This window comes from Nannobrachium achirus, assembly GCF_963921795.1.
Source record: "Nannobrachium achirus genome assembly, chromosome: 23".
Lineage (NCBI taxonomy): Eukaryota > Metazoa > Chordata > Actinopteri > Myctophiformes > Myctophidae > Nannobrachium > Nannobrachium achirus.
Window position 1 is genome coordinate 50225272 of NC_137830.1, and position 22400 is coordinate 50247671.

The 22400-nt window shown below is 44.8% G+C and overlaps 2 protein-coding genes across 2 annotated transcripts in view; both read right to left on the reverse strand.

Moving 5' to 3' along the window:
* LOC308308968 (stonustoxin subunit beta-like) overlaps window positions 1-22400 on the reverse strand; it is a gene marked incomplete at its 5' end in the record, with an annotated part of 72804 nt that overhangs the window by 35762 nt on the left and 14642 nt on the right. The window lies entirely within an intron of this gene.
* LOC308308967 (bridge-like lipid transfer protein family member 3B) lies at window positions 831-6332 on the reverse strand (the record flags this gene model as incomplete). The annotated part of the gene is made up of 4 exons (XM_080754420.1): window positions 831-959; window positions 3630-3862; window positions 4720-4828; window positions 6294-6332. 4 exons carry the CDS (start codon window positions 6330-6332, stop codon window positions 831-833), a joined length of 510 nt encoding a protein of 169 aa, XP_080610546.1.

The window sequence follows — 22400 nt, forward strand, 5'->3', positions numbered from 1 at the left end:
TGTAGAAAAAAAAAAACTCTTTGCGTTATGCGTGTTCACATTCTTACACACATGGGCCTACTGTACACTCTACACTCTGAGCAACTAGATGTTGTCGTTTTCCCCTCCCCGATATGAAAGCGTTAAATTACATTAAGTTACATTACAGTGCAGTGCAAAATAAGTCACTTTTTTCTTTCTTTTTTTTTCGTAAAGACATTCCTCTGAAGATATGACATTCGATGTTCTTTCGCTCCCGTCTCGGCCATGAGGAAAGGAACTGGGGGATATCGTTTTAGTTTCTTCCTTTTGTATCTTTTAAAACGTAGATACAGACAGACAAACTGAAAACACACAGAACGATCGCGTCACACTCGAGAGAGTCTGCGTTCATTGCTTTGCGCTGCGTTAAAAAGTGTCAAAGTTGTGCGCTGGCAAAAATAAATCTGGGTGAACTGGGGCTTTGAGAAACTTTTTCCCTCCCCCGCCCGACCGCCAAATTGTTGACGTCGCCTAGGATGAGTTAGCAAAAAAAAAAAATGAAAAAAGAAAATAATCCACACAACAACAAAAAAACAGCCACGTTGCTTGCTAATGCTGCCTCCCGGCGCCTTCGGACAGAGAAAAGCCTGACCCTGACCCTGACCCTGACCCTAACCCTGACCCTGATCCTGATCCTGACCCTGACCCTGACCCTGACCCTGACCCTGACCTTGACCCTGACCCTGACCCTGACCCTAACCCTGACCCTAACCCTGACCCTGACCCTGACCTTGACCCTGACCCTAACCCTGACCCTAACCCTGACCTTGACCCTGACCCTGACCTTGACCCTGACCCTGACCCTGACCCTAGCTGGTGTTGATCTTGAGACTCTTCATGCGGTGCAGAAGTGAGTCCTTCTCCATCTGGGCCTCAGCCAGCGCCATCTTGGCTCTGGAGAGTTCCACTTTCAGACACTCGTTCTCCTCCATCAGCATCTGAACAAACAACCCAAAAAAAAAGGTGACCAAGATTAGTGGAAAAGACTTGAACCTGTGTGTTTGCGCGTGTGTGAGTGTGTGTGTGTGTGTGTGTGTGTGTGTGCGCGTGCGTGCGTGCGTGCGTTAAGCCTGGGCGATATTAGGAAAACCTTCAATATTCGATAACGTTGTTGAATACCTCGATATCGATATTACTCACGATATTAGCAAAAACAATTGCATTATATCGTTTTTAATGTTTTTCTGCTTTAGGTCCACTGCCTGCCTAACCCAGATAATGAATAGCATATCCTTTCATGCACACTGCACAGTGCACATAGAATAAAGAAATTAAATGCTTTATTTCCATTTTCCAACAATGGTTTTATTGAAATAACCACACCTGGTTCCGCACCCAGGATAAGGGGCGTGCAGAGAATGTTAGAGAGGCAGGGGCTGACATTTCTAAAACTGCCTTTTGGTGGAAATATGGAAAACAGCAGACCTCCAAGCTCACAGCGCCCTCTCGCTTGGAGGTCGGCTATTTTCGGTGCGTGATACCACACTGAACTAAGCATAATCATCAATTCTTTCAACATAAGATGCTGCATTCAAGTTCAGGAGAGTTTGGACAAGACAATTCTCTTGAATGCTGCCTACAGGTATGGCATGGAAAGAGGAGGCATTTTAATTTCTTTCACCATAGTAAAAACTGCATTCATGGTCTGGAGAGGGCACTTTATAGCCACTTTTCCACTGACATGGCCCAACACCACACCACACCACACCGCCCACTTGTGCCAGGTTTTCCACAACAAGGACCTGGGTAGAGTGGTGTGAAAGCAGTACTAAACGTGGTACTAAAAAGTATCCAATCTAGAGTAGGTCTGAGCTAGGCCAAACAGGGCCAAAACACTTCATAATGAATGATCACTCACTGACTTTTCATTTAGACCACCAGGATATAGTTGTAATACATGATAATAGATTTGTTTCTTACCGATAGGGGGACTTTTGTGCAGTTGAACATGTAGATATTTTGTGTGGTGTGATGTTGTGTGGCACTAAAGCTGCAGTCTAAAAGGGTCTTATGTGTGCACGTGGCTGTGTAGCGACCGCGGTTTTCCCAGTGAACCTAAGCACAAAAATAAATACAAAAATAAGACCTTAAACCTGGCGAAAACAGTTGCGTGCATTAGCGCAAGATGACAATAAAGGAAATCATTAAATTAACTTCTGAAAAGCCTACTAGGCCTTAAAACCTGGTGAAAACAGTTGTGTGCATTAGCGCAAGATTAGATGAGGATAAAGGAAATAATTAAATGGAAAACATTAAATTAACTTCTGAAAAGGCCTACACTAGCCTACTAGTAAAACTAGTGGAACCGCGATCTAGCCACACGTGAATAATTGTGGTTGTAAACAATAACACAGACAATATAAATCCTTAGTCTAATAATGGGAAGAAGGGGTTATCATCATGGCCCCAAATAACTTTTAAATATCTTGCAATTGGCGACGAGTCTCTTCGGCAAGAGTGCCTCTCATTACATAAAGCTATATAACCTCTCCATCGATGGCAATAGTCAGTGGTATGGTGTAGGGGTGTCTTCTAAAAATCGACGAATCGACGCGTCGTTTTAAGCCCCGGGAATCGACGCCAATTGTTTGAGTCAATATATCACCAGTTATAGCCTACTACTGCCAGTACTGCGGTGCACTGCTGGACTGGTGTGGTGTCATGTACTTCCAATGAGAAGTAGCAATTGGCGAACAGTTATTTATTGTCTCGCACCAGCGTCGGGTTGAAAGTGAGACGGAACGGCCAGAACGGTTCAGAACCGCCGCTTCGAGCCGGGACAGTGTTCCGTTAAGAGGAGGAAGTACGCTGTCAAAATCCCATATTAAATAACCTGCCACAGCACAAACGCGCGTCCACGAAGTAGTAAACAATCTTCTAACGTCAAATTAACATACACAAGTGTAGGCTACAAGTTACATTTTCTAATTAAAGTGCTTCTGAATTGTTCCAGTGTTGTAATCCATGATGAATGATTGGGTTTCGCTGTGTTTGCGTCCATGACATGTCACTGCTGGCTCAAGCGGGAGCTGTGCCTCCACCTGTTTATGATCAGTTTCTGAAATGAATCTGTTCTCGACACTGACTCATTACTCTGTCAGTGCTCTGTGTCCCGCGACTGCGGACTGGATCCCATCGTTCATTTAAAAGAGCCGTTCAAGAGAGCGGAATCGTTCGCGAATGTCTCATCTCTACTGCACGCTGCAGACAGTGCAGAGAGACGGGGCAGAGTTGAAACAGCGGAGATGTTTTATTTGTTTTAACGGTGTGTTATAACTCTATGGTTGTACACTGCTATGCAGATAACATTTGTGCTCGCGCACCGATATCACCGAAAACACTGTGTATTCAATTCATCTCTTAATGTATTATTCTATTATGTTGACGTGGTTTAAAGCAACACTTTTTTTTTCTTTTTTTTTTACACAAAGTAGACTATAAAACGATTCGTCGACGCGTCGGATTAACCCCCGCGACTCGAATCGACTTCATAAATCCTGTGTCGAAGACAGCCCTAGTATGGTGTTCCCCACACTCCCACGCCCCCACCCTTGTGCTCAGGTTCACTGGGAAAACCGCGGTCGCGGCTGTGTAGGCGTGCTCCTCACCTTCTCTTTGCTGGACACGGAGGGGAGGAGGGGGAGGGGTTGGGTCTGCGTGGCTTTGGGGAGGGTGCAGATCACGGCCACGGCCTCGGGGACCGGGCTCAGAGAGGTGTCAATCAGCAGGCCGTCAGTCTGCGGTTGGTTCAGAGAGCTGTCACTCAGCCTCAACGCGCCGCCGCCACCGTCGTCGCAGTCCGTCCTGGCTTTGTCCTCTGCCGCCGGGCCGTTGTTCTCCACTGAGACCACAAGAGGGAGTAGCTGTGAGCCGCTTAACATCTGGACCAGGGGTTTTCAAAGTGGGTGACGGGGCACCCTGGGGTGCCGTGACGGCAGTCCAGGGGTGCCGCGAGATCATTTGATAATTTGGAATTTATTTGGACACTTGATAAAATATTTAGTATCATTTTAAACTTGAAGTACAAAGTTATTTTCAGTCAGTTCTAACCAAATTGGCTGTTATCTCAACGTTTTCCTCGAAACATAATCACTAAAATATCGTCACTGTCGGGCAGAAACCTCGTATCTCCAAGTTTCATATGTGTACGTCTTTTGGTAAAGTAAAGCCCTGCTTCATCATACAAGACTGTCGCACAAAACTAGTGAAAACAGCAGATCTACAAGCACGCAACGCAATGCGAGGCGTTGTGTGCTTGTAGATCGGCTGTTTTCACTAGTTTAGTACATATTATAGATGATAAATACAAAACGAACGGTTTTGGACATACAAGGTTTCCACCCGACAACGATGATATGCTATAAATATAAGGTGCTGGGAGTGAGAATTATAATGTAGGGGTGCCTCGGATTAAATAAATATTGAGATAAATATTGAGACAAAAAAAATTGGGAACCACTGATCTGGACGACGTCTATGCAGGACCAGTTATGAAATGAAACAGTGGTTGGAGCTGTAAGCATGTGGTCGTGTGTGTGTGTGTGTGTGTGTGTGTGTGTGTGTGTGTGTGCGTGCGTGCGTGCGTGCGTGCGTGCGTGCGTGCGTGCGTGCGTGCGTGCGTGCGTGCGTGCGTGCGTGCGTGCGTGCGTGCGTGCGTGCGTGCGCGTGCGTGCGTGCGTGCGTGCGTGCGTGCATCACCTCCTATAAAGAAGGAGCCGTCGTCTCGTCTGTGTATGACCAGACTGTCCACGTGCACGCTGATGGGGGAGGGCTCCGGGTCCGAGGGGTTCTCACGTGGTCCGTCGTCCTGTGGGAGACACACGTTGTGTTTGTTGAAACCCATTAACTCAGCGGGTGCCCACGCGTCAAACTCTTTGATGTCGCTGGAGGCCCACAACGTTTTTGACGCGTTTACTGTATTCACAGTATTACATTTAAATCTCATTGTTAGGTCGGGGCTACGCCTGGATGCAGCCCATTCACCGCGGGTCGCTTCGAATCGACGCTGAGAACATCGCGCGGCCGTTTTTTCTCCATATAATCCAATGCATTTCCCCATCTTTAACGCCCTTTATCTCTGATGTTTGTTTTATGGCTAAAACTGTGGCGGGGTGCGGCAAAATGACCAACTTTTGATCGGCAATGAACAGCTATGATCAACACTGGTCCATACAGTAAGTTACACAACAACATCCTGTCTGCGGTCATGTGACCAAGTGAGGTCATGACGCATGCATTGACGCAGCAGGGCCGTATTCAATAGAATGGTGGTGGGCCTGGGCAGCGAGAGGGGATAAATGGGGCTCAATCTAGGGGCACCCAGTGTGTTAAAGAGTAGTTCACCCCCAAAATGACTTATTTTCTATTGATTACTCACGGAAAACCTACAGTGTGTTTCTATGTCAGTGGTTCTCAAACTTTTTGAGCGGTGGTCACACCGTCTCCATAGCGTGGCCGTGTGTGTAGGTATGTATGTTTGTTTGTTTGTTTGTTTGTTTGTTTGTATGTTTGTATGTATGTATGTATGTATGTGGGTGGGTGGGTGGGTCTGTATGTAGCCTCAAGCCTGTGGTGTAGTACCTTTTCTGACCACACATGTTAAGGGAGGGGCGCTGTTGTTCAGGCCAGGCCAGAACAGGCAAGGCACACGCACGCACGCACGCACGCACGCACGCACACACACGCGCACAGACTCCACCACTCAGTTCACACGGGTGTGATTTTTAATGTCAAGGACCTCCAAATATATGGATTTGGCCACGGATCTCAAAATATTTTGTTCCAGGGACCCCCAGAACAAATATTTGAGATACATTCAAAGATGTGCCCCAAAATGTCACGACTTTTCAAAAATGGCAGATCTACAATCTACTTTTTTGGGGGGCTTTTTCTGCCTTTATTTATAGGAGATAGAATGAACAGGAGGACAGCTGACCTTCATGTCCAGGTGTGTGTGTGTGTGTGTGTGTGTGTGTGTGTGTGTGTGTGTGTGTGTGTGTGTGTGCTGACCTTCATGTCCAGGTGTGTGTGTGTGTGTGTGTGTGTGTGCTGACCTTCATGTCCAGGTGTGTGTGTGTGTGTGTGTGTGTGCTGACCTTCATGTCCAGGTGTGTGTGTGTGTGTGTGTGTGTGTGTGTGTGTGTGTGTGTGTGTGTGTGTGTGTGACCTTCATGTCCAGGTGTGTGTGTGTGTGTGTGTGTGTGTGTGTGTGTGTGTGTGTGTGTGTGTGTGTGTGTGTGTGTGTGTGTGTGTGTGTGTGTGTGTGTGCTGACCTTCATGTCCAGGTGCGTGTCCCCGACGATGATCTCCATGGGCAACACCTGCGGGGCCAAAAGGGAATAAATATCGTTAAGAGGATACAATGTCTCCACAATATGCCTTTTCAGAGATATCGTATATATCGTGATACAATGAAAATCCTGTTGAAATTGTTGATAGAGCAGATTCATTGCATTGCAGAATTCATTTAAACCTGCATTTTGGTCTAAAGCAGTAGTTCTCAAACTTGAAAATGTCAAGGTCTCCCCTTAACTCTGACAGTATACAAATGAAACCAAATGGACCCGTAAGGGTCCATTTGTATGCTGTCAGAGTTACATACTTGTTAAGGGTCAATTTAGACCTCCCAAAAGGAACCCAGAGAGTCCCTGGACTCCACTTTGAGGACCACTGGTCTAAATGGTCTGTTACTCCTTTTTCTTTAAGTTTTTGTCTCCTTGTAGGTGGTTGTACTGTTAAGTAACTTGAAAAATCACACCCAATGTGAAGTGAGCGGTGGTCGTACTTGCATAACGTCTTCAATTGGTAATTGGTGATGTAATACAGGCTACACACACACACACATTGCTATGGCAAAACGCTGAGGAAAAAGACTAGAATATAGGTCTAGGATGTAATTGGTGATGTAATATGGCTACGCAAACACACATATTGCTATGGCAAAACGCTGAGGAAAAGTGGCTACAGACACACGCAGTCGCACAACCAATCTATGGAGCGGTTTACCACCGCTCAAAAATAACCATAAAAACCAACATGAAAAAGAATCGTGATAAGATTGTGTATCGCGTATCGCGATACAGCTTTGGGGAAAATATGTTTTTTTTTCCCCATATCACCCCCTCACCTGCGTGTCCTGGTCGTCGTCCTCCAGAAGGCGGCCAGGTTCCTCAGCGTGGACATCAGCAGCGTGGCGCGGTAGCCGCACACGCGCAGCCGCAGGAAGCCGTTGCGCTCCGCCAGCGGAGAGCGAGCGGCGGCGCGCGGCCCGCTCTCCAGGCGCGCCTGGACCTCCGGGCCCGGCCGCCGCGCTGGCGGGGGGCCGCTGGCCGTAGCCTCCTCCCCCCCCGCCGCCTGGACGGAGAGAGAGAGAGAGAGAGAGAGAGAGAGAGAGAGAGAGAGAGAGGTTAGAATAACAAGGGAGATTAAAGGAGTAGTTCACCCCCAAAATGACCTTTTTTCTATTGATTACTCACACCATGGAGACTTGAGTTCAATATGTATTTTTTGTTCTTATTTGTGGCATTCCTAAGACAAAAAAGAATTGATTATAGTAAATTTACCCCCCATTGATTCCGGATGGGGACCCAAATGTATTTGGGTCCCCATCCGGAATCAATGGGGGTACATTTATCATTTTGTGGTTGAACTAAAATGAGGGGCAGAGGTTCTGAATTGGCATCCAGGGAGAGACACCAGAGGTAAAAATACAGTACAAGGGTAAAGTGATGTTTGGATAAATCAAATTGTGTTACGAAATGACAACGCTCTCTCTCTCTCTCTCTGTCCTGCATGGATGAGAGAGAGAGAGAGCAGAGAGGTAAGGTAGCGAGGAGGAAAACAGATGGGATTAAGAGAAAGACGAGGAAAAAGAGCTTCAGGGGATGATGAAGGGGGAGGAGGAAAGGGAGGCTGAATCAGTGGAGTGAGACTGCAAAGTCTGCTGCAGTGGAAAGAGGAGGATGATGAGCCAAATTCTTGGCCCTGGTTACAAGGATTCACTGGGACAAGTCTTTGAATGTTTGAATGTCAAATCCTTCTAAGGTTTTTTTTTTTAAATGTTTCTATGTCAGTGGTGCTCAAACTTTTTCATGTGAAGGACCCCCAAACATGATATGTATTTGTTTGTTTATTTGGCCACAGACCCCCATCTCAAAATATTTAGTTCCAGGGACCATCCCCCGGAAGCTAAATTTGAGTTACAAATGTTCGCTTAAAAATCACACAAATTCAAAGATTTGCACACATTTTCATGACTTTTTCAAAAATAGCAGATCTAGCTCGCTGCTATTTTTCAATAAATAATTAAGGCTCCCTCCACCTTGGGCCCTAGTAACTCAGTCCCACCCCCCCCCCACCCCCCCCCCCCCCCCGCCTCTGATATTTGACAATTTGGCCAATGTTTACTTTGTCATTTTAGAGGTATTAAAAAGTCCTTAAATTGTCACAATGTTGCACATTAGGTTAATCATCAGTGGGGACCCCCCCCCCCCCCCCCTAATAATTTGGGGACCCCCCTGGAACACATGTCACACACACACAACCATGTTGGTCTGTCACGTGTACACAAAGCACCGCACAAAAGTACTCAAATAATTATGAAACACTCACACTGACCAACATTACGCGCACGCGCGCGCGCACACACACACACACACACACACACACACACACACACACACACACACACACACACACACACACACACACACACACACACACACACACACACACACACACACACACACACACACACACACACACACACACACACACACACACACACACACACACACACAGCTCAGTGGGTGCAACTCAACATGTCTGTGTGTGTCTGCGAAGCATGCAGTCCAACAGATGGAGAAACAGACATGAACAGGAACACACTGCTCTAAACAAGCAGGAGTTATTTTATCCAGGCATTCATCATAGTCAGAGCGTTTCAGGCAAAAATCGTGCACTTTATGAAAGAAGCATGACATTTGGCACACAGTTAGGACATGCCATCCCTTCCAAGAAACGGCCCCCACAAAACTGTGAAAAGCATGATGACTCATCACTAAATCATAGTTTTATTGCCAAATTATGGGCCAGTTTTTAGCCAGTTTTTCCTGCAAAACAAATGTTTGCATTGGATTCAGAATCCCGAAAAACACCTAGTTTGACCCCTCACATGCTACTTAAAGCATATTTATTTTTTGTATTATTTTACTCTATAGTAAAGTCTATGAGAGCCCAACTTTGATTGGCTCCCACAAGTTTCCCAAGACAAATCTGTGATGCCCCTATAGCCAAAAATGTTCCATATGTTAGTTCTAACTGTGTGCCAAATTTCATGCTTCTTTCATAAAGTGCACGATTCCATCAAAATACTGCCCGAAACGCCTGGACTATCAAACACTCTACTATAGAGGGTATGCACGTCCACTGGGCCCCGCCCCCCTAATCTAGACTGAGTGGCAAAACATTGAGCAGCTTGGAGCATTGGAGTTTGGAAGTGCTAGTTGCAAATCAATCAACGGCCCTGCATACCACCTGTTTCTAATTTGTACATAATGCAGGAGGCAGCAGGATGTTGTGTTGTTGAAAACGAGTGCTTCCAAACTCTGACACTTGGAAAAATTAAAACCTGCACAGAATGTCTTGACAGAAAGTAGCTCATAACATGCCTATGGTGGATTTTTATGAAACAAAAACTTTGCAGATAGAAAGAGGATAATTCAAGCTTTCAGTACAGCCGCAATGTTGGTGAGTTTAACTTTGTTTAATACAATCAGATAGGACTTTTCTGTTTGGATGTATGGACTGTCAATGGCAGAAATTAGTTTTTTGCCACTCAGTAGGCGTTCCCACATAACTTCCAGCAACAGTGATGTCACGCGCATACCCTCTATACAGGGCAGCTTACAAAGTGCAAGATCAGGGTGAATCAATGGCGTTGCACACAGAGCTGAAGCAGCAGTCCATACATTTTTAAACGCAACGCCCAAAACCCACTGGCTTCAAATGAAAACAAACATGGATTTATTCTTTGATCAGACTTTGTGTGCAAGGCCTTTAGAGCAGTGGTTCTCATCCTTGTCTGGATCAAGGTTGTGTAGGCCAGTCAATCTGAGGTTTGACCCAAAAGAAATTGCACTAGTAATGGTTCAAGGTTTTTTATGATCCTTAGGGTCATCCAAAAAACATGTTAAAAATCGTCCAAAATATTCTTAGTGGATCAAGGTAAATTCAGGGGGTTAACTAACTAGGGCTTTTTCATGATTCTGAATCCATTGCAAGCAATTGTTTTGCACAAAAAACATTCCTCGGGCTAAAAATTGACCCACCCAAAAGTGTGAAAAGTGATGACTCATCACTACACCATAGTGTTGTGGGTCAGTTTTTGTCCAGGGGAATATTTTTCGTGCAAAACAAATGCTTGCAATGGATTCAGAATCATGAAAACCCACTAGTTAGACCCCTCACATGCTTGGGGGGTCTTTTTTTCCTGTATAGTAAGTGAAGGGACCCAAACTTGAACCCCCTGAATTTACCTTGATCCACTAAGAATATTTTTTAAACTTTTAACATGTGTTTTATCGCTACCGCTATGTTGGTTTGTTTACTGTTGAGTGAGAAAACGACCCCCCCCCCCCCCACACACACACACACACACAGGTTGAGAACCACTGCCTTAGAGACAAACGACAGAGTAAGGGTCACGTACTTTTAAGTAGAGGAAAACAATTAACCACTTAAACTCTCTATACTTCGCTGACCGGGGTCAGCGAAGTAGAGGTCCCCCAGCCCAGGGGTCCACCAGGGGTCCCCAGTCCTGGGGTCCCCCGGCCCAGGGGTCCCCCAGTCGCCCCTGACTTGGCTCCCTTCTTTTCCCCCTCAACACCAAACAGAGCATCTACAAGCTTGCTGCAACTCGCAGCAGATCATCTATTTTCACCGAATGTTCGTCGGGTATGATGACATCCCAAGAATAGAGAGCCTAAGGTTCAAGTGGTTAAGATCTCACTCACACACACACACACACACACACACACACACACACACACACACACACACACACACACACACACACACACACACACACACACACACACACACACACACACACACACACACACACACACACACACACACACACACACACACACACACACACACACACACACACACACACACACACACAGCTCAGTACGTGCAACTCAACATGTCTGTGTGTGTCTGCATGCAGTCCAACAGATGGAGAAACAGACATGAACAGGAACATCCAGAATATGTGTGTAACGTCCGTCCCGGTCTGATGATTGGATGATTAAAAATGTCCAATGAGACCATAGTTTGAGGATTGGTCCAGCTTCACATGTCAATTCGGCCCTCCAGATAAAATCATTCATTCATTCAGAATTGGATGGATGTATAGATCACAGAGTTCATAGCTCTAGAACACATAGAATAAAAGTTCACCGCTTCACTTCGAACCGAGGTTTGATTTTTGCCAGACCCATGAAATGGGTAGGCCTACATAAGCAAATGTCGGTCTGTCCCTTTTCTATATAAAGGGTATATATGATGATGACATGATGATGACATACCTACAAAAGGCATGATGTCATAAATGATGATGACAGACAGGGGGTCTGGCACAACCAGGTTGACCTGGTCTAGTTACTATGGTGAAAGAAATGCAAATGCCCCCTCTTTCCATGCCATACCTGAAGGCAGCGTTCAAGAGAATTGCCTTGTCCAAACTCTCCCTCTCTGCCCTCTCTACGTAGAAATCCATACCGTACACCACATCTCCAGTATTGACTTGATTATGTTCTTGACTTGTTTAGCTCAGCGTGGTATCAAGCGCCGAAAATAGCCTACCGCTGAGACGCGTTGTGAGCTTGGAGGTCTGCCATTTTCAGTGCCCTTTTAGAAATTTCAGCCCCCGTCTCTCTCTGACATTCTCTGCACGTCCCTGGGGTGAAAGGTTGCACCAGTGGGGCTCACTCAGCTCAGAGGTGGATGTGTAGAACGGGTACACATTATTGTGTATCATTATTTTATGCTTTAACTATTGAAAACTAGCAGATATACAAGCTCACAGCGCCGTGAAAATTAGAATTTTTACCCGAAAGTGTCTTTTGAAAAAAAAAAGAACTCTGTTTCTATGTCAGCAATCTGGCCAGCCATCGTCAAAGAAAAGGTCCTTTTCACTTAAATGGACACAGGCAAACGGATGGTCAAAACGGGTCCTATGACAACAGGTATAGTGGGGTTTGCATTAAAGGGGGAACCGGCACTGTGTCTGCAACACAGTCCGAGGCACAGACAGATACAGAGATCTCCATAATGGGAATAAAGGGACACAGACAGACAGATACATATATCTCCATATATGGGCATAAAATGGACCCCGGAAAACAGATGGTCAATACGGGTCCTACAGAGATTTCCATATATGGACATAAAATGGACGTTAACAGACAGATATCTCCATATATGGGCATAAATGGACACACACAAACAGATGGTCAAAAACAGATCCTATGACAACAGGTATAATGGGGTTTGCATTAAAGGGCGGGGCATTCATTCCCTATTTACATTTACATACATACATTCTAGTTGATAATAATAATAATACTAATGATGATGATGATAATAATAATAACAATAATAATGTATAGACGTAAAGTGAATAATTGCGACCGTCAGGGCGCAGTTACTATCAAAACATCCACTGGCTGTCCGTCAGTCTGTCACACTTTTGCCCCTAATCTTCGGCACCGCATGTGAGAAATGAGGGGCGGAGGTTGTGGTTTGTCAGACAAGGATTGTGTGTGCAAAGTTTGGCATGGATAGGGATCCATGTCAAACTTTGCACACACAATCCTTGTCTGACAAACCACAACCTCCGCCCCTCATTTCTCACATGCCCCTGTTCTAGCGCCACCATGAGGCTGCTTTTTTCTTACAACATTCATGGACACTGCTCCTACAGATCTTGCCTTAAAATCACGCAAAGTGCTACACACTATCTCGCAACTCATGTCAGCAACATGCATCTGTCACATTTCCCATATTCCCTCCTGATAGGCTACGACTGCCTTCTAAAGTTTGATGGATTGCTCCCCTTTCAAAAAGATCCGCAAATCATGAACACATCATGCCTTTTCTTTGCAATTAGCCACGCACATTCCCTCAACACATAGGCCTATATGCATGACACTTAACATCTTCACATCTACTTGCACATGGGCCTCTTCTAGCGCCACCACGTGGCCGATTTTTGCAAAACACATATTGGCCCGATTAGGGAGTTTTACTGGTTCATAAACACACACCCTGTTGCTTTGTCTACACAACCAACAGCAATCAGCTGTCACAATATCCATGAACAATACGACTGTACAGTACACACCCCTCAGAGAGAGAGAGAGAGAGAGAGAGAGAGAGAGAGAGAGAGAGAGAGAGAGAGAGAGAGAGAGAGAGAGAGAGAGAGAGAGAGAGATTGTTGTAGTTGCTGTCTGGAGCATGTTTCACATTAAGTTGGTAGTAAGGCCAAGGTCTTCCCCTTAACTCTGACAAGTGTACAAATGGAACCAAATCATTTGGTTCCATTTGTACACTGTCAGAGATACAGGTCCCCCCCCCCCCCCCCCCCCCCCCAATTAAGGAACCCACAGAGAGAGTCCCTGGAATCCACTTTGAGAAACACTGCTTTAGACCAGTGTTTCTCAACCACTGTGCCTGGGGACCTTTGGTGCCCCTGAGAAGGGTCAAGTGTGCCCCTTGAAAACAGCCCGATCTACAAGCACAAAACGCCTTGCGGTGCGAGGCGTCGTGTGCTTGTAGATCTGCTGTTTTCACTACTGTTGTGCGACAGCCCTTAACATACACCCCCATATTATGTCGGTGTGCCCATGGATTCTTGGGACATCATGAAAAGTGTGCCCATGCAGAAAAAAGGTTGAGAAACACCGCTGTAGATCATGTTGTCAATAGATATTTCGCACACAGCAGATAACTACTACGGTTATATCACAGCGAATAGCCCTCCCACAGTAGCTACAGCAGCAGCAGCACACTATCTTATATTTACAATTGGCTTAAGGCCGCAGCCCACTTTGGCACAGGGCACAGGACACAGGGCAGCCCACAGTCAACGGACTTTGAGACACGCCCACACTCGAGCATAGGCACAGGGCACAGGGCAGTCCACAGTCAACGGACTTTGAGACACGCCCACACTCGAGCATAGGCACAGGGCACAGGGCAGTCCACAGTCAACGGACTTTGAAGCAGCAACATTCCAACACTCCCCCAGAGAGAGAGAGAGGGAGAGGGAGAGGGAGAGGGAGAGAAGCGCGCACACTTGGGGGGGGCATAGGCACAGGGCACAGGGCAGTCCACAGTCAACGGATGTCCGACCGGAAACGTGCTGCGGCACAATAGTTCCGCCACAATAGTTCCCCCCCCCCCCCCCCCCCCCCCCCCCCATTTTTTTTTTTTTTTTTTACTTTTTTTTTTTACTTTTTTTTTTTTTTTTTTTTTTTTAACTAGATGTGAGCGGCCCGAAGGGCCGCGACCCTCTAGTGGTACAACATTACAGTATATGGGGGGACTGCCCATAAGTCAGAAATCTCATTAGTCCTACATCTCATTTGTCCGAATTTAGTTAGGGTTAGGTTTAGGCATAGTTTTACTGAGGTTAGAGTTTGGGTTAGGTTTAGGAATAGTTTTACTGAGGTTAGGGTTAGGTTAGGAATAGTTTTACTGAGGTTAGGGTAAGGTTTAGGTTTAGGCATAGTATTTTTCACCAGGTTAAAGGACAACTTTAGTTTTTTTTACAAGGGTTCATATTTTAGATTGGAATTAAAGAATATAAAAGATGAGTGTTAAATTGATTTCATTTACTTCTTTCTATTGTTGTAGAGATTCTTATTTCAGTGGTTGGAGGCATGCGTACAAGTGGCTAAATATGTCATTTTACACAAAATAAGCCCATACAACGCAACCTTTCATGTTTGGATGTGACTTATGGGGGCTAGAAGTGTTACTGTAAACAGCAATAAAGAAACTGCTGGCTTATTCTGTGTAAAAATACATATTTAGCCACGCATGCATATGCATGGCCCACATTTTAGCACGGTAAACGCCATAAAACAATAGAACGAAGCAAATGAAAACATTTTAACACTCACATTGTCTTTTCTCGAATAACAATCTAAAATATGAACCCTTGTTGTAAAAACAACAAAGTTGTCCTTTAAACGTCACCAGATTCTGACTACTAATGGGATGTCGGAACAATGAGATTTCGGACCAATGCCATAGGTTGTTATTATCTCTCTCTCTCACCTCAGTAGACTGGGCAGCGGTATGGACCCGGAGGCTGAGCCCAGGATCCCTCCTCTCCTCCCCGTCAGTAGTTTCTCCACGGTGGCCACATTGCCGGTGCGGGCGGCTTCCAGCAGCTCCTGCTCCTTGCCCATGATGACGACCAGCGATCCAAAGAAATTACACAGAAAAACACGCAAGTTTCACGCAATAAAAGCACGTATAGGAGGTATAATATAATCCGTTCGTTGGTTGGTTGGTTGGTTGGTTCTGGGTCGGGGATACCCCAGGCAGCCCCCTCCTCTCCTCCCCACCACCCACCCCAGACTCTGTGATGGTGAGCTTAGTAAGAAGCCATCTGAGTGGAATGGTTCATCCTCCTTCCAACGGCTTCCAACGGTTCACCCTCCACCCGAACAACAACAACAACAGCAACCGTCCGGTCCGTGTCCCGTCGACGCGATGCTGCAGAGCGGCTCTGCTTGCTGAGAGGCTCAGCTCGGCTCGGCTCGGCTCGGCTCCCCCCGGCCCCGGCCCGTTCAGGAGGACCACCGGTCCATTTTCTCCGAACACAAAAACGGAGCCGAACGGAACCGCTGTTGTTGGGTGCCGTACTGGCGTGCAAAGACAGAAAGGCTGCAGACTGAGCGACTCTAGCAGCCTTAAGTGCACACAGAGAGAGAGAGAGAGAGAGAGAGAGAGAGAGAGAGAGAGAGAGAGAGAGACACACAGACAGACACAGAGAGAGATCCTCCTCCTCTGTCCGCTTTTTAAAACAAAAAGACAAAACAGAAAAACGTCGCGTTCCCTTATTGCTCCGTGTGTATCTTAGACCCTCCGTTCACTGCTTTGTTGTCCCATATATAATTTATATATTATGATGGGACCGTTGCTGAATGCTGACCGTTAACTCTGGGTCTGCTGCCTGCTGGATTCTTTCTATTCCCAGTCCGAAGCAGCTTCGCTTTTCTCTTTCGCTCGCCACTTTTCCAGCCCGGTGTGTGTGTGTGTGTGTGTGTGTGTGTGTGACTGACTGTACACTCGTCTTAGTCTACACATAACGTGTGTGTATGGGCGTGCCGTGTACGCACCAACAGTAGGCAGGGCAGGAGGAGGAGGAGAATGCCTTTTGTTCATTCAGTCCATTTAAAAACAATAAAAAACTATCATAGCCTCCATTTAATATGAATATTTTAACACGTGTGTACAATCAATGTGAAAATGATATCGCTATTAACGTAGGCCTACACACGGCTTGTGAAATGTGTGTATTATTTTGTGCCTTTTATTTTTAAATGCCATTATTGTCACGCCAGACAGTGCAGATTTAAAACACATTTTCGGTGTAGAAATAATGGTTTGAGGATAATAAATAAAGGGCTGCGTTGTGTCAGTGAACTCATATTGATGCTAGGTGTGCTTTTAATGTGTGACCATTGACAACCTGGGACACAGACACACCCCCTCGCTCCAGGCACGTGCACACATAGACATCAAAGGGGGCTTGAGCCCCTGCCCTTTTATCTGTCTGTAAAAAAAAGTGCCCTCTACAGACCATGAATGCAGTTTTTTAAATATAGTGAAAACTAAGCTACTATTAGGACATAACATGAAACTTTAAAACGTACAGGCATACAAAGGATGGCACGATGATGGATCACTAGCTTCCTTTAAAATTGCCCTGAAAAACCACTTACAGGCAGCAGCCGTTCGCAACTGGTAAAAAACTAACCTAGCCCAACCCTACCCTCCCCTGCCCCTTCTCTGTATACTGTTTGCTTAGACTTACTGTTTTGTTTTTTGTTTTTCTTTACATATCTACTGCATAGTACTGTGTTCTATTCGTCTGTCATTCAATGTTATATGAGATACTTAAATGGTTTCTTGTGGAAATAAGCTTAGTCTTTTCATGGATCTCCTTTTAGTAGACCTTGTACCAGTGAACTGTACCGTCATGAAACTGTACCTTTTCCTATGCAAACTTCTAATAAAGTCTTCAATCAATCAATCAATCAATCTCAAACAACTAATCAGCTCCAACACAACTGTTCTCCACGTTCAAACACTAACGCAGAATGGCCAGCTTCAGTGGTGGAAAAAGGACTCAAATGTTTTGCGTTACTTTTGTGTTACACTGAGGTTGTAGATCTGAAGATTTTCAAACAATCTTGAAAACATTAGATTCGATTATTATTTTGTATTTCTGAATTATTTTAACCACACAAATCTTTTATGGCACAAAATATGTCCTGGGCCAAAACCAGTGGTGTGTCCTAGATCATTTTCGGGGTCCTTGAAATGAAAAAGTTTAGATAAACACCGCCATATATTTGATGGGTGATGGATGTGACGCAGCAACATATTGTGATGGTTCTATAGACGGGTTTCTTGTTTACAAACATTGAGACTATATGCACAGGTGACTGTATCATGTAATCAGTCCGTCCAATCCCCAAACCTGTTGTTTTGGGGAGCGCTGGTTAAGCCTGGTTTCATTGGCTAATTTTGGTACCGAATCAAACGTGACGTGGACCAGAAACCCGTCTATAACTCTTTCAGGCGTGTGATCCGGTCTCGCGCCCGTCTTCCGTATTCCGTAGGCCTACTCTTGCACGCACACATCCATGCGCACACCACTTCCGTATCCGCCTAGAGAACTTGGCCGGATGCTATTATTCCTACCGTAGGAGACGCCGTTTGAAGGAGCGCTCGTTTTATTGTCCACGACATTGCAAGCGGCGCGAAGGCCAGCGGACCTTGGTCCTGCTCTTCGCCCCCGAGCGCCGCAGGCGCGAGTGGCCGCGAAGAGTTACGAAGCCGTGGTGAATGCAATCGTTATATTTATGCCCAGGCCGTAAGGCCTGGGCAAGCCCACGATAAACGCATTCACACCCGCCCGCGCAGTCCAAGTGACCACAGCCGAGCGCTCCAGAACTCCGCTCCAGCCAATCACAGGCCGCGCTTTCTAATTTATGCACACGCGTCTCCTATGGTAGGAACACTCACTCACCGGATAACAGAGAGCGACACATTTTGTTCCCCGTCGTGCACTGGGCGCACATTGTATAAAAAAAAACTAAAAAAAGAACACACAATTCATGATATATTAGTTTGCTTTTTTTGTCAACTCCAACGTCGCGTTCGTGTGCTCAGGTGAGTTGCCCTGCCACAAGCCCAATGTCATCTCATTCAAGAAGAATGAATCACTGAGGAATCAGCGTTAATTATCCGTTAATTGTTTTAATTTATTGGGCGACGGACTGTGGGCTAATTAATTGATTGATTGATTGAAGACTTTATTAGAAGTTTGCATAGGAAAAGGTACAGTTTCATGACGGTACAGTTCACTGGTACAAGGTCTACTAAAAGGAGATCCATGAAAAGACTAAGCTTATTTCCACAGGAAACCATTAAAGTATTGATTGATTGATTGATTGAAGACTTTATTTGCATAGGAAAACCCCCGAGCTATAGCATAGCCTACTTGGAAAAAAAAGTGTGGAGACACTTTTGTTGAGCTGACATGACCAATAATCAGTTAACAATCAAGAAACAAATCCCAATAGTATATATTTTGGGGGTGAACTACTCCTTTAATAACACAACATTTTGTATAACACGGTTCTATTGTGAAAATAGCAGATCTACATGCTCACAACGCCTCGCATGTAGATCTATTTTAGCTATTTTTAGCTATTTTCACAATTTCTTCACAATATCTGCCCCCTATAAATGAATTTGTGGAGACGTAGCCTATTAAAAGTCCTTAAATTGTCACTTTAGAAATGTGAAAATAACCCTTTATACATTTAAACCTTTTGTTGGTTTGTTTCCTGTTGAGTGAGAAAACAATGTTTGCACATTACAGTTTACAGTTTAGGCATTTAGCAGACGCTTTTAATCCAAAGCAACTTACAATAAGCAGATAATACAACAAGATAACATGTCAGAACATCAACAACAATCTAACAAATGCATATGAATTTCAATCTAAAACAAAAAATCAGTAAAGAGAAAAAGAAAAAAGAAAAATGTTGACTAGCTTCATGTATGGTCATTGAGTGTTTCAGTAGTGCTATGGGTCAAGGTGGAGTCTGAAAAGGTGAGTCCACGGCGAAAGCTAGCGAGTGAGTCCGTTGTTCTAAGTGCGACAGGAAGTTTATTCCACAGCTTGGGGCCCAGAAGGGCAAACTGTCTCGGACGAGTGGATTTCTGTCCTGGGGCCTTCAGTGAGGGTTCTGTCAGCATCCCTGTGTTGGCTGATCTAAGTGAACGGGTGGGGGTGTAGGGGTTGATCAGGTTTTGGAGGTATGGAGGAGCCATACCTTTGGCTGCTTTGAAGGTCAGCATCAGTGTTTTGTATTCAGTGCGGGCCGCAACCGGGAGCCAGTGGAGGCTGCGGAGAAGGGGAGAGACATGTGAGAACTTAGGCTGGTTGAAGACCAATCGTGCCGCGGCATTTTGGATCAGTTGAAGAGGTTTAAGTGCACATGCCGGGAGACCAGTGAGGAGAGAGTTACAATAGTCAAGTTTTGATACGACAGATGTCTGGATGAGGAGCTGGGCTGCCTCCTGGGTGAGGAAAGGTCTGATTTTATGGATGTTATAGAGTGTGAACCTACAGGACCGGGTGACTGATGCAATGTGCAGGACCACACCAAGGTTTCTAGCAGTTGGAACTGCTAGAAACTGCAGATAACTGCAGATATACAAGCTCACAGCGCAGCACAGAGTGCTGTAGATCTTGTAGATCTGCTATTATTTTTTAATCGTGAAAAATAGAATTTTGACCCGATTCTATAAGTGTCTTTTGAATCCTTCTAAGGTTTTTTTTGAAAAACCTATGTTTCTATGTCAGCAATCTGGCCAGCCATCGTCAAAGAAAGGGTCCTTTTCACTTAACTGGAACTCAGTTAGTCTGTTCTTGAGAGACCACTATGTCAGTGGTTCTCAAACCTTTTCATGTCAAGGACCCCCAAAATGATATGTATTTGGCCACGGACCCGCATCTCAAAATATTTAGTTCCAGGGACCACCCAGAAGCAAAATTTGAGTTACAAACGTTCGCTTCAAAAAATACATATATTCAAAGATTTGCACACATTTTCACGACTTTTTCAAAAATAGCAGATCTACAAGCTCGCAGCACGCTGTGAGCTTGTATATCTGCTATTTTTCACTGGTTAAAGCATTCAATAATCCCAGGCCTAAATAGGTTAATTGTCCCCTGGTTTTTCTCCCACCAAGCGGTGGAGATCCTGGCCGACATCATTCAGAACAGCACGCTGAGCGCGGCGGAGATCGAGCGCGAGCGAGGAGTCATCCTGAGGGAGATGCAGGAGGTGGAGACCAACCTGCAGGAGGGCTGTCACAATTATTACATAATCGTCTAATCGTGATTATTTGACATAATCGCAATTATTTTGTCATAATCGTCATAATCGTGAATGTTAAAAAATGTCTGAAATAGTGGAAATAGCAGATCTACAAGCTCACAACGCGTCGCATCGCGACGCGTTGTGAGCTTGTAGATCGGCTATTTCCACTATCAAAGTAATTTTTTAAGTAGTCAAATATGTCAGTAATGTATTTGTATATTTAGGTTATGTGTCATATCTACCATGTGCAACTTCAAAGCCTAAAAGCCAAACAGAAATGTAATTATCAACGACAAAAATACAATTAAATCGTTAATCGCCAATTATTTGAGTGACAATTAATCGTCATGTAAAATGTCATATCGTGACAGCCCTAACCTGCAGGAGGTGGTCTTTGACTACCTCCACGCCACCGCGTACCAGGAGACGGCACTGGGCAGGACCATCCTCTGCCCCACGGAGAACATCAAGTAAAGCACCTTTATGTTAGCCTGGAGCCAGCCTGTTCGCTCCGTTCCCTGCAATACAATGCAATGCTGGTTTTGCCCACACTGCGTTTTGTCAAGTTCAGAGTCAAGACAGTCATCTACCCAGGGATTTTAGAGCACTTAATGCTTCCGTAGGTTGACAAGCTTTATTGAGATGTTGATTTATTTTAGCCAGAAGCACTTGGCACTTGCCCACAGAGCCAAAACTACTAGTAACTGGTGTAGTGACCATGGTATTACTGGCCTTAACTGACCAGCCAACTGGCCTGACCTGAAACCCACAGAGAATCGGTGTTGTGTTGTCCAGAGGAAGATGAGAGACACCAGACTCAACCACACAGATGAGCTTATGGCCTCTATCAAAGCAAACCTGGGCTTCCATAACACCTCAGCAGTACCTCAGGCTGACCACCTTCATGCCACGCCCCACTGATGAAGGCATTGTTCAAAAGTATTCCATACAAAGTACTGAGTGCATAAATTAACATAACCTTTCAGAACTTTGACATTTCTGTATTATAAATGCTTCTTTTGAGTGGCTGTGTGGAATATTCTAATATTTTGAGATATGGATTTTTGATTTTCATGAGCTGTATGCCATAAAAATCTAAATTAAAACAAAACAAAACTTTTGAATATGTCACTGCATGCACAATGGATCTAAACAATATGAAAGTTTAAAAAAAATATTATGTTACAGAAGAAAATGAACTTTTACACAATATTCTAATTTTTTGAGAAGGATCTGTATATGTATGCAGCTCGCAGCTCCTTCTCTAAAAATATAGAACTACACTCACCTCACGCTGCTTCCGCTCCGTCACTCAAACGGCTCCGTCTTACTTCCGGTGAACGAGGAGCGATGAAAAGGTTCCGCCCAGCAGTCTGTATTTATGTATTATTATGAAATCATTATATTAGTATTTATTAATATATACTGGGACCTGATCTGTATTTATTTATTATTATTAAATCATTACTAATAGTAGCCTATTTATTTATGCTGGGACTTCATCTATAGATTTGTATTTATTTATTATTATTAAATCATTATTAGTAGTATTTATTTATATCTGCTGGGATCTCATCTGTATTTATTTATTATTATTAAATCATTATTAGTAGTATTTATTTATATAAGCTGGGACTTCATCTATAGATTTGTATTTATTTATTATTATGAAAT